Source organism: Octopus sinensis, linkage group LG1 (genome assembly GCF_006345805.1).
Source record: "Octopus sinensis linkage group LG1, ASM634580v1, whole genome shotgun sequence".
In the NCBI taxonomy this organism is placed as follows: domain Eukaryota; kingdom Metazoa; phylum Mollusca; class Cephalopoda; order Octopoda; family Octopodidae; genus Octopus; species Octopus sinensis.
The window spans coordinates 191195602-191208714 of record NC_042997.1 but is presented as its reverse complement, the minus strand read 5'-3'; the positions used below and the strand labels follow the sequence as shown (position 1 = coordinate 191208714).

Genomic DNA, 13113 nt, shown 5'->3' with positions numbered 1-13113 from the left:
GACCAAAACTGTAAAGAAACCCACCATTTATATATTTGTGTGCACCTATGAAATTTTGGTGGGCTGGGGTGGAGGCTAATCAATTTTCTTGACCCCTATTGCTCAACTGGTGCTTGTTTTTTGACCCCCAAAGGATGAAAGACAAAATCGACTGTGTCAGAGTTTGAACTTAGAGCTTAGAACCAGAAGAAAAACCTCTAAGCATTTTGTTCAACATGTTAACAAATCTTATTTCTTTATTGCCCACAAGGGGCTAAACGTTGAGGGGACAAACAAGGACAGACAATATATGAACTCAACAAAGCACTAGACAATATATCTTCATTGGAATTTTATATGAATGTTAAATTGGCTCCACTACTTGCTTAATACTTTATGAAACTGGGTTGATGCCAGTGCCGCCTGAATGGCCCCCATGCCAGTGGCATGTAAAAAGCACCCACTACACTCTCGGAGTGGTTGGCATTAGGAAGGCCATCCAGTTGTAGAAACTTTGCCAGATCAAATTGGAGCCTGGAACAACCTCCTAGCTTGTCAGTCTTCAGTCAAACCATCCAACCCATGCCAGTTAAACGATGACGATGATGACCTCCTGGTAAGGATAAATGGTGAAGTTAACCTCTTCAGGATTTGAACTCAAAAATATTTGTCATTAGCAGTCAGTTGTCACGATTATGGCTGTTCATGGCTTTGACACGAATTGCTAAGTTTTCTCCATATTGGTCAGTTCTTCACTTGAGTTTGCCTCTTATTTATGATCAATTCCTTTCCACTTCATATTCCTTTTTGCAGTATCTTTTAATCTCAGCGTAGGTCTTCCATGGTTTCTTTTCTCCTTGCTTAGTTGCAAGTAAAGGAAGTAAAGAAGTTGTCTGGAGATTCTGTTGTTGTCCAACCAACGTAAATTTCTATCAATGAAGATTTCCATCATTGGAAGCAGACCAGCATAAAGGGCCACAATTAAATACTGTAGGCATTTTATCTGATGCGCTAATGATGCTACCAATTATCTGCTCTAACAACTTTACTTTTTACTAAATTTTTTTTTTCTTCTTTTGTAGTTGCAACTGCACTGCTGGTTTTACTGGTAAGAACTGCACAGATATAGACTTCTGTTACTATGCCAACTGTCCTAATAATACTCGTTGTGGAAATACTGAAGATGGATATGAATGTAGGTTGAGTCTGACATTTTTTCCCTTTATTTAACAGTAACCCTTCTCTCAGCAATAAAACATGTTTTATTTCAGTATTATTACATAATATTGATAATAATAATAATACCCAGTGTCACTTTGATGGCACGAGCTGATCTCTCACTCAATAATAATAATAATAATAATAATAATAATAATAAATGTCCTGATGCAGTACCAGGCAGTGGTTCTCATGGCTTCTGATCTTAACTGATTGGAAATGTTATCATGTACATTGTTTTGTCTTGGTATAAAAGATCGGCTACAGCAAATATTCTGCTCAATACCAAAGATTTGCTTGTCAGTTGTTTGACCATAACCAGTTGACCATGTCCCTTAGTGGCTGACGATATGTACATCTCTGATCACAAGCAGAAGTAGTTGGGGAGCATCATAGCCATGTGTTGAAAGGAATTCTTAGAGGTTTGGATAATTCACATTTGGAAACACGGGTGATTCATTCAACATCCTTAAACAATCCTTATTCAGGGACCTTTTGAGCAGAATGGGCTACTCGACCAGAAGAAAATTCAGCTGCAAAGTCATGTGCTGTTTATCTTGATATGAGATCACCATGTCATGTACATATGGTTGTGATGCATGTGCCAAGTGTACCTTTATCTGACGGGTAGTTAGATTCTGAAGCTGTTATTTTGTTTCTTTCGTGAGGAGGAGACTGTTCTTTCCATCAGAAAGTTCATCTGCTGCTAATACTAATATTTGTAGGACAGGCTCTTGGAATGTCAGGCATGCACTAATCCTGCAATATTTACTCATTTTTCTGGATGAGAAGCCGGTGTCATTATCATAATGCTGGACATGTTTCAGTATTATACTGACCTCACCAGTTTAGCTTAGTCTTCCCTGTGCTTGCCAAAGTAATAATGAATTGAATACTAAATAAATGTACAAGATTTTTCTTTGCTTGGTTAATACTCTGTTAGATATGTTAACACTTAACTAAACATTTTTCATGTGGATGATGGCATCTTTGAATTATTTATTGTCTGAACAATTATATTTTCCTAAACCAATCAATGTACATTATCATCATTGTTTAACGTCTGTTTTCTATGCTAGCACGGGTTGGATGGTTCGACCGGGGTCTGGGAAGCCAGGAGGCTGCACCAGGCTCCAGTCTGATCTGGTGGTGTTTCTACAGCTGGATGCCCTTCCTAACGCCAACCACTCTGTGAGTGTAGTGGGTGCTTTTTACATGCTACCGGCACAGGGGCCAGGGGAGGCTGGCAGCCGCCATGATAGGTTGGTGCTTTTTACGTGTCACCGGCACAGAAGCCAATCAAGGTGTCACTGACATCGGCCACATTCGGATGGTGCTTTTTACGCGCCACCGGCACAGGTATTACAACTACAATTTCCATTTGATATTTATGTTGATGTACTTGACTCAATAGGTCTCCTCAAGCACAGCAGGTCATGTGCCACTGGCACAGAAGCCAGTCAAGGCGGTGCTGGCTTCGGTCAATACAATCTTGTATAATTATTTAGCGATTCTTCTGCCATTATTCCAGCAAGTATAGTAAAGGCAGTATTTTGCTAATGTGGTCAGAACAAGAGTGAAATATGTTGACAGTTGTCACCTGTACTTGTTGATGAAAATTAAAATATTATTGACTAATATTATTTTTAGTTAGCTTAACCCTTTGTCACAATTTTCTGTTGAAATACACTAATTTTATTCAAATTAATTTTGAAAATAATGAAGAATTTAGGAAAATAATTTCGTCATTATCTGTTTTTTTTTTAATTATAAATTAACTTGAAATTTCGATGGATGATTTTTTTAGATCACTTCTTAAAATGAAATTTTGTATCATAGAATCTGTAGTAATCTTGGGTAAGTTAGTACCAAAAGAGTTAGGTGACTCCAAGACTTATTTATTAGATACTAGCTTAAAAGCTTCACTTCATGCAGACTTTGAAGCTAGCTCTTGCAGAGGGCTAATTGGACCTACAACCCAAAACTAAAGAGAGCTAAATAGCATGGCTATAATATGTCTATAATGACTATATGCCCCAGTGGTGTTTGATCAGAGGTTAAAGATGGATGAGAATTAATTCTGTAAGGCAATCATTCTATTGTTCCAGTCCCACCTTGAATTCCAACTGTTGGCCATTTTGTCCCAGAGTTCTTATCTTGACATAAAATTAGTGAAGCAAATGTCATTTATCTCACTCTTGATCTCTGATGCCATCTGACAAACGCCAACCAAGATGGTGTGAATCAGCCAAGCTTTACCTGCTAGAAATAGCAACCGAAATGCTTTTAAATCGGATCCCAATGGTGGATGATCAAGAACCAAGCAAAAGGCAGATTTTCTATCCCAGGATCACCCTGATTCCAAAAAGGTATTATATGTCTGTGTAGAACAAATGCTGGCTGAGATACAGGGATCTCAGACAGAATTTTGTGTTTATTATCATAGAAGTTACTTTTATAGAATGACGAACAATTATCATTTCCATGATTGTTTTAAATGAATAAAATATTAAATAAATCTTTACAATTACTCAATGCTACTTGTTTTTTTTTTGTCATTTTAGGTTATGTAACAGCAACATTTAACAAAACATCAAGTGTACTCTATGAACCAACCCCTTATATAACCGACCCTCAGAATTTCAGTGTTCATTTCCGAACAAGGGAAGAGCAAGGCTACTTGTTTTCTGCAATTGATACAACTACAGATTCAAATTTTTCTGTGTATTTGCATAATAATATTCTGAAGATAGATGCTGGAAACATCAGTGGCGATGCTTCTGAAAATGTTACTGATGGTGCTTGGCATTTTCTTGTGCTTGCATGGAATGAGAATAACACCTGGATTACAATAGACGGAGTAAAAGTTGTCAGTATTTCGAATGTTAGCATAAACTATACAACTTTCTTCACAAGAAATAACTTTACTGTCGGTGAAATGTTTGTTGGTTGCATGAAAAACCTGAGTGTCAATGGTAAACATCTTCCACTGTTGCCTGGCACGAGCAATAGCAGCCGTTCACAACAGTATCGACTGTTGCGGGAAAGAAATATACAATTGGGATGTCTGAGTGCAGACGTTTGCCTCAACAATAAGTGTAAGAATCAAGCCACTTGCAAGGACATTTGGAATAAATACAAATGTGACTGTGTAGCTGGTTACGCTGGGGAATTCTGTGAGAAAGACATCGATGAGTGTGAGAGTCAACCCTGTATGAATGGTGCTTCCTGTAACGATTCCATAAACTCATTTACTTGTGACTGCGTCAAAGGATTTGAAGGTTTAAGGTAAGTCTGTTTATATAGAAAATGACTTTTTTTGTTAAAATTTTTTGTTACTCTTCATTCCTTTAATGAAAGTCTGTATTCATATGATTCTCTTAAATTTTATCATCACCATCATCATCTAACATCCGTTTTCCATGCTGGTGTGGGTTGGATGGTTTGACTTGAGCTGGAAAGCATGGGAGCTGCACCAGGTTCCAGTCTGACTTGGCAAGGTTTCTATGGCCGGATGTTCTTCCTAATACCAGCCATTTTACAGAGTGTTCTTAGCGGTTTTTATGTGGGACCAGAACTTCCTTAACCCCTTTGTTACTATATTTCTATTGAAATACATTGCCATTGCTTCACTTAATTTTGAAATTAATGAATCATCATCATCATCATCGTTTAACATCCGCTTTCCATACTAGCATGGGTTGGACGGTTCGACCGGGGTCTGGGAAGCCAGGAGGCTGCACTAGGCTCCAGTCTGATCTGGTAGTGTTGCTACAGCTGGATGCCCTTCCTAACGCCAACCACTCCGAGAGTGCTTTTTACGTGCCACCGGCACAGGTGCCAGGTGAGGCTGGCAACTGCCATGATCAGCTGGTGCTTTTAACGTGCCACCGGCACAGAAGCCAGTCAAGACGGCGTTGGCATCGGCCACGTTCGGCCCTGGGTGATTTTTATGTAGCACCAGAACTTCCTTAACCCCTTTGTTACTACTATATTTCTGTTGAAATACACTGCCATTGCTTCACTTAATTTTGAAATTAATGAATAATTTACTAAAAAAGCTGTGGTTTTATCAAGCTAGCGTTTGGAATATAAATCAACATGCAGTTTTGAAGGAAGGTTTTATTTAAGTTGTGTCGGGGGAGAGTCATTTTCATTGCATCTTGCAACCTTTTCAATAGTCTTCAAAAGGTTGCAAGACAATGAAAATTTTAGGAAAATAAAAATAAATGGAAATTTTACCGGTGAGTGTAAAACGAAATATAATAAGTTTTATTTTAGATTATCTTAAAACAAGAAATGGCATGGAGGAGAAGGCTGATATGCATGGGTGAGTGCTGGTCTTCTATAAACGACCTTGCCTGGACTTGTGCCTTGGAGGAAAACTTTCTTGGTGCAATCCCATGGTCATTCATGACCGGGAGGCAGGGTGGGGGTGCCCTTTACCTTTTATAAATAGATCAAGAAAACAACTGATGATTAAAGACATTAATTGGTACTCAGAAAAGAAAAGATTACACTAGAATGGCGTAGGAGTGGCTGTGTGGTAAGTAGCTTGTTTACCAACCACATGGTTCTGGGTTCAGTCCCACTGCGTGACACCTTGGGCAAAGTGTCTTCTACTGTAGCCTTGGGCCAACCAAAGCCTTGTGAGTGGATTTGGCAGATGGAAACTGAAAGAAGCCCATCGTATATATATATATATATGTATATATATATATATATATGTATGTATATGTATATATATATATATATATATATATATATGTGCGTGTTTATGTGTCTGTGTTTGTCTCCCCCAACATCGCTTGACAACCGATGCTGGTGTGTTTACGTCCCTGTAACTTAGTGGTTCGACAAAAGAGACCGATAGATTAAGTACTAGGCTTACATAGAATAAGTCCTGGGGTCAATTTGCTCGGCTAAAGGCGGTGCTCCAGCATGGCCACAGTCAAATGACTGAAACAAGTAAAAGAGTAATGGATATATAGTTTAAAAACACACACCAAAATAGCTATAGGTGCAAGTATGGCTGTACAGCCAAGTCATTGTTTCAGTCATTGGACTGCAACCATGCTGGGGCACTGCCTTGATGAGTTTTACTCGGGCAAACTGACCCCACTACTTATTTTTAAGCCTGGTACTTATTCTGTTGGCCCCTTTTACCGAACTGTTAAGGGATCTAAACAAACCAACACCAGTTGTCAAGTGATGGTGCTGGTGGGACAAATACAGCACAAACACAAAACTCACATATTCACTCATATACACACACACACACATACATATATGGGCTTCCTCACAGTTTCTTATTTCTTTATTGCCCACAAGGGGCTACACACAGAGGGGACGAACAAGGACAGACAAAGGGATTAAGTCGATTACATCGACCGCAGTGCATAACTGGTACTTATTTAATTGACCCCGAAAGGCAAAGTCGACCTTGGTGGAATTTGAACTCAGAATGTAGTGGCAGACAAAATACCGCTAAGCATTTCACCCGGCTTGCTAACATTTCTGCCAGCTCGCTACCTCACAGTTTCTGTCTACCAATTTCACTCACAAGGCAATGGTTGGCCTAGGGTTATAATAGAAGATACTTGCTCAAGGTGCCAAATGGTGGGACTCAACCTAATACCACCTGGTTGCAAAGCAAGCTTTTTACCACACAACCATACCTGCTCCTAGTGGAATGAAAGGAAGAATTCATTCCCAGACTGGACGTCTGGCTTCAGTACTTGCAACAAAGTGGACTTAGCAAGAGACACTCACAGGCTAAGCTTGGTATTAAACTGAACGAAGGATGAAGTTTATCATCCATATTGTATGAGGGTAATCTCAAAAGTAGGGTCTCCAAAAATATTTAGAAATCACAGAAACCTTTATTATCAATGATGTTTACATCATTTTAAAGTTTGAACATTTATCTATTTTTCTTATTTCTTTATTGCCCACAAGGGGATAAACATAGAGGGGACAAACAAGGACAGACAAAGGATTAAGTCAATTACATCGACCCCAGTGTGTAACTGGTACTTAATTTATCGACCCTGAAAAGATGAAAGGCAAAGTCGACCTTGGTGGAATTTGAACTCAGAATGTAACAGCAGATGAAATACCTATTTCTTTACTACCCACAAGGTGCTAAACACAGAGGGGACAAACAAGGACAGACAAACGGATTAAGTCAATTACATCGACCCCAGTCTGTAACTGGTACTTATTTAATCAACCCCGAAAGGATGAAAGGCAAAGTCGACCTCTTCGAAATTTGAACTCAGAACATAACGGCTACGCATTTTGCCCAGTGTGCTAACGTTTCTGCCAGCTTGCCGCCTTAATCTATTTTTCTATATGATCACCATTTCAGTCGATGCATTTTTGTAGGCGCTGGGGAAGTTTTTGTATGCCCATGTCATACCAGCTCATTGCCATGTCATTGAGGAAGCGTTGAACCTCGTCTTTCACCCCGTTGTCATTGCTGAAGCACATTCCAGTCAAATGTTCTTTCAACTTAGGGAACAGGTAGTCACTGGGTGCCAAGTCTGGACTATAAGGTGGATTTGCTGCTTATGGCCTTCTATGAGCATTTGTGGGACCCATCTTGCACACACCTTCTAATATTGTAACTTTTCACTCAAAACCCTATGAATGGTGCTTTGGGAAATCTCAGGAACCAAAATGTGGAGATATCCAAGTGATTCACTGATTTTTATGCAGGATTTGCTCAATCTTTGCGACTGTCTCGTCGGAAATTGATGGTCACCTGCTTCTTTCTTCATCGTGAATTTCAGTACAACCAGCTGCAATCTCCCTACAACACTTGCAGACGTTTTTGACATCCATGCTATACAAGGATGCTGCAAATGGCAGCAACATATGACAGAAGAACCTATTTCATTGTGATGTAAAAAGAGGAAAATGTTGTTACATTTATGCTGACAACTTGATTGCAGACACTGGCTGGAATGTATCCAGGACCTTGAGGCAGTGATGATAGACCAAGAAGTGTGGCGGGTGAGCTTTTTTACTATGGCCCAGGTTGGAATCTTTTTATAATACATCATCATCATCGTTTAACGTCCGCTTTCCATGCTAGCATGAGTTGGATGGTTCGATCAGGTCTGGGAAGCCAGGAGGCTGCGCCAGACTCCAGTCTGATCTGGCAGTGTTTCTACAGCTGGATACCCTTCTTAACACCAACCACTCTGTGAGTGTAGTGGGTGCTTTTTATGTGCCGCTGGCACAGGGGCCAGAGGAGGCTGGCAAACGGCCATGAGTGGCTGGTGCTTTTTTACATGCCCCCGACACGATCACCAGTCAGGCGGTGCTGGCATCAGCTACGTTCGGATGGTGCCTTTTATGTGCCACCGGCACGGGTATCACAACTACAATTTCCATTTGATTTTTATTTTGATGTTGGTGTTGACATACTTGACTCAATAGGTCTCCTCAAGAACATTGGGTCACTCTACGATCCAAGGTTAGCACAGCAGACCATCCTGCGAGCCATGAACTCACTTCATTTGTTGGGTCTTTACAGTCACAGCATATCTCAGAGGTCTCAGTCTTTCGTCATTTCCACTGTGAGGCCCAACGTGCCACCGGCACGGGTATCACAACTACAATATCCATTTGATTTTTATTTTGATATTGATGTTGATGTACTTGACTCAATAGGTCTCCTCAAGCACAGAAGGTCACCCTACGAACCAAGGTTAGCACAGCAGGCCGTCCTGCGAGCCATGAACTCACTTTATTTGTTGGGTCTTTGCAGTCACAGCATACTTCATTTGTCGGGTCTTCACAATAAGTAATAAAATAATATCCTTCTTTATTTGTTTTACTGCGATGGTGTTGTCTCCTCTTTCACTGTTTTCTGTAAAGTTTATTAAAACCCCCATCCACCCACTTATCTGTTGCTCCAGTGCCAGGTGAAAGAAATTGTTGTTGTTGTTGTTATTGCTGTCATCATTGTTCTCAGTAATAGCTAATGTATTCTCCATGATATTTGGAATATTATATTTGCACCAAGGGATGTTAAGTACTTCAGATTTATCCAATCTATCCTTGCATGTTGTTCATCATCAACATCATCCAGTGTTTTAAATCTGGGTTTTGTCCCTGTTAACGGGGGTGGCCAGATCTACCTCAATTCCATAGCAACCGAGCTAGGCAGGTGCAACCCACCTCAACCTTTAGGCTAGTTGGTGCCCATTCTCCCTTGTTATCATGAGGCCTTTTTGGAGCTGGATTTTCTACGAGGAGCATGCTCTTGCTTACTCCCAACCTCAGTTTCTAGACATGAGCGGTCCCGAGATCAAAGCCTCTACCATGATTTTTAAGAAATGTGGTGGAAAACTAGCTCAGGAAGGCTGGAATGCTACTCCCTGGGACCCCTTTTGGAACCCTCCCCACCACCTGTTGAAGCTTATTAATTATCATCATCATTTTAATGTCCATTTTCTTATGCTTGCATGGATGAGCTCGAGTTTGTTAAGATGGATTTTCCTGTGGCTGGATGCTCTTCCTGTCATCAACACTCACCTGTTTCCTAATAGTAGTTCTCAGTGGCCAGACATGCTTTTACAAAAGATTGGAAATGAAGGAGACTGCTTGTGTGATGGTGACACTCGTTTACAACTATCATAAGGTGGCGAGCTGGCAGAAACGTTAGCAAGCCGGGCGAAATGCTTAGCAGTATTTCGTCTGTCACTATGTTCTGAGTTCAAATTCCGCCGAGGTCGACTTTGCCTTTCATCCTTTCGGGGTCGATAAATTAAGTACCAGTTACGCAATGGGGTCGATATAATTGACTTAATCCGTTTGTCTGTCCTTGTTTGTCCCCTCTATGTTTAGCCCCTTGTGGGTAGAAAAAAAATTTGTTTACAACTATCATACACAGTCAAGGGCTCAGTAACACACACTGGCACACACACACGTGCATGCATGCAGATACACACACACATACAATCTCTCCCCTCTCTCTCTCATACTACCTCATTCCTTTTCCTTACCCTTATCCCTCAGACACCTCATCCAGTGTTCTACTCACTAATTTTCATCACCCTTTAACTCTCAATCCTTCCATTTACTGTCCCCTATTCTCCATCCTCTCTCCATTACTCACCCCAAACCTTCCACTTCCCCAGTCTTTTCCCTGTATTATTGCCCCCCTCCCCCCCGCATTAAAATGTAGATCAGTTTCAATGTTAGGGATTATCTCATTTCTCGTTGATCCTGTTCACTGATTGAAGGATTAAAGTTTATTGCTGATGCTTCTTCATCCAACTGCTGTTGTGGCTTATTAGGCACCAAGCAGATTAACAATTTAATTTCCTTAGCTTTGAATATAGATTAAGGCAGACATCTACGTAGGTTATATACATAGGTTTCTGTGTTTGCCAACACACACACATGCACAGATACTTGAATGTGAGTGTATATGTATATATATTTATATACATATACATGCACATTATTCACACATATGCACATATATACACACATGTACATTTACATGAGTACACATAAATGAAAGTATATTCACATGCACTTCTATCTGTCTGTGAATGTATGTATATTTATACACTCATATACATGTATATATGTTCACTTGCCATCCTCACCACACCTAGATAAAACAAAAAAAAACAAGATATTCAATTATTAGAAATGGTAAAATGATGAAGTTGTGGACTAAATTCCTCATAGTTTATTATAAGTTCCTATCTTTCTGGACTGGGCTGCAGACTCCTTCAGCAAGGCCAGTTTAAAAGTTGACCTTGAGTTAAGATGAGGCAAACTGTGTGTAGCCTTGATATGAATGAGCAGATATCAGTTTAATCTTAATCCATAGCTAACACTGGCCTGTTTTATTGCATTTATGGTGGTTTAAGACCTAGGATAGTATGTCAATGTCTGATAGATATAGTTCAACTTGTTGGGATGTTGGTTTGTTTTTTGTTCTTATTTTATCACTTTGTGAGGAAGGAAGGACAGAGTTCGCAACCAATTAAAGGGTCTTTTAGATTGGTGGGTAAGAAGGGAGAACGTGTTTTCAAACTGGAAACATGGTCCAAATGCTTGTAACAGATTCAATGAATTCTGCCAACAGCATACACCCCCAAGGACCATGCAGTGGTGTTAAACTGAGAATGTGTTGTATGTGTTGCTTTTCCTTGGGTCCTCGACTCTTTGAAGGAGTCTTGTGGGTGCTGTCAAGATAAACCTATTTTTTTACTACCCACAAGGGGCTAAACACAGAGGAGACAAACAAGGACAGACAAAGGGATTAAGTCGATTACATCGACCCCGAAGGGATGAAAAGATAAGTCGGCATCGGCGGAAATTGAACTCAGAAAGTAACAGCTGACAAAATACCTATTTCTTTACTACCCACAAGGGGCTAAACACAGAGGAGACAAACAAGGACAAACAAAGGGATTAAGTCGATTACATTGACCCCAGTGCGTAACTGGTACTTAATTTATCGACCCCGAAAAGATGAAAGGCAAAGTCGACCTCGGCGGAATTTGAACTCAGAACGTAGAGGCAGATGAAATACGGCTACGCATTTCGCCCGGCGTGCTAACGATTCTGCCAGCTCGCCGCTTCTGTCATGATATACCTTTCACCAAAATTTCACATTTATCTTTGTTCCAAACATCAGCTTGTGTTATTTTACTAAATTCTTCGTTACATTTGAAATTAATTAAAACAAAGGCAATGATTTCAACAGAAATATGGTAACTAAAAGGTTAAAGGAGTAGATGGAGTGTTGTCATATACATATGAACAAAGAGTAGGGATTAACAAAAGGTCCTTGAAAAGGGGAAGACATTTATAATAATTTCATTAATTTTTCTTATTACCCTATTGTTATTTATTATGTTTAAATATATATATATATATATATAATGATAATAATAATAATAATAATAAAACATTGTGTACAGTGCTCAGGTGCACTACAACTCATCTAAAGTGTATATATAATCAGGTGTAGTTTCGGCGGATTTCGGAAAGCATGAGGGCCTTAAAGGATGCAGTGTCATGTCAGTCAACAACTGACGCAGGCAGTTTATTCCATGCTTCAGCAACTCTGAGCGTGAAAAAATGTTTCCGAAAGTCATAGGTGTAACCATGGCTGTGTGATTGTGAACCTTGTTTACCAACCATGAGGTCTTGAGTTTGGTCCTTGGACAAGTACCTTCTACTACAGTCTTGGGTTGACCAAAACCTTGTGGGTGGATTTGGTTGTTGGAAATTGAAAGAAGCCCATCATACGTATGTATTTATATGTGTATATCATCATCGTCATCATCATCGTTTAACGTCCGCTTTCCATGCTAGCATGGGTTGGACAATTTGACTGAGGACTGGCGAACCAGATGGCTGCACCAGGCTCCAATCTGATCTGGCAGAGTTTCTACTGCTGGATGCCCTTCCTAATGCCAACCACTCTGAGAGTGTAGTGGGTGCTTTTACATGCCACCGGCATGAAGGCCAGTCAGGCGGTACTGGAAACGGCCATGCTCAAATGGTGTTTTTTACATGTCACCTGCACAGGAGCCAGTCCAGCAGCATTGGCAATGACCTCGCTTGAATGTTTTTTCATGTGCCACCGGCACAAGTGCCAGTAAGGCGACGCTGGTAATGATCATGCTCAAATGGTGCTTTTTGCATGTGTGGTGTGTGTGTGTGTGTATATACACCCTTGTTTAGACATTATGTGATGGTTGTAAATAAGCATCATCGTCATATAAGTGAGGTTGTTCATTTCCAGTCTTCAAGGGAAAAATTTCTGGTCAGGGGAAAATATAACCTTCCTTGGAAACAGGTAAATTTTGGTGACAAGAAGGGTTTCTGACTCTGGTAAATCCAACTCAGCAAATTCCGTCTGCAAGCATGGTG

The 13113-nt window shown here is 40.2% G+C and overlaps 1 protein-coding gene across 2 annotated transcripts in view; it reads left to right on the top strand.

The window, feature by feature from the left end:
• Positions 1-13113, top strand: part of LOC115216256 (protein crumbs-like) — a 220306-nt gene that overhangs the window by 134631 nt on the left and 72562 nt on the right. For both annotated transcript variants that reach the window (XM_036507796.1, XM_036507801.1), the window contains exons 19-20: positions 1062-1174; positions 3762-4485. In XM_036507796.1, coding sequence (XP_036363689.1) covers positions 1062-1174; positions 3762-4485 — 837 coding nt within the window. The remainder of the gene's footprint in view (positions 1-1061; positions 1175-3761; positions 4486-13113) is intronic.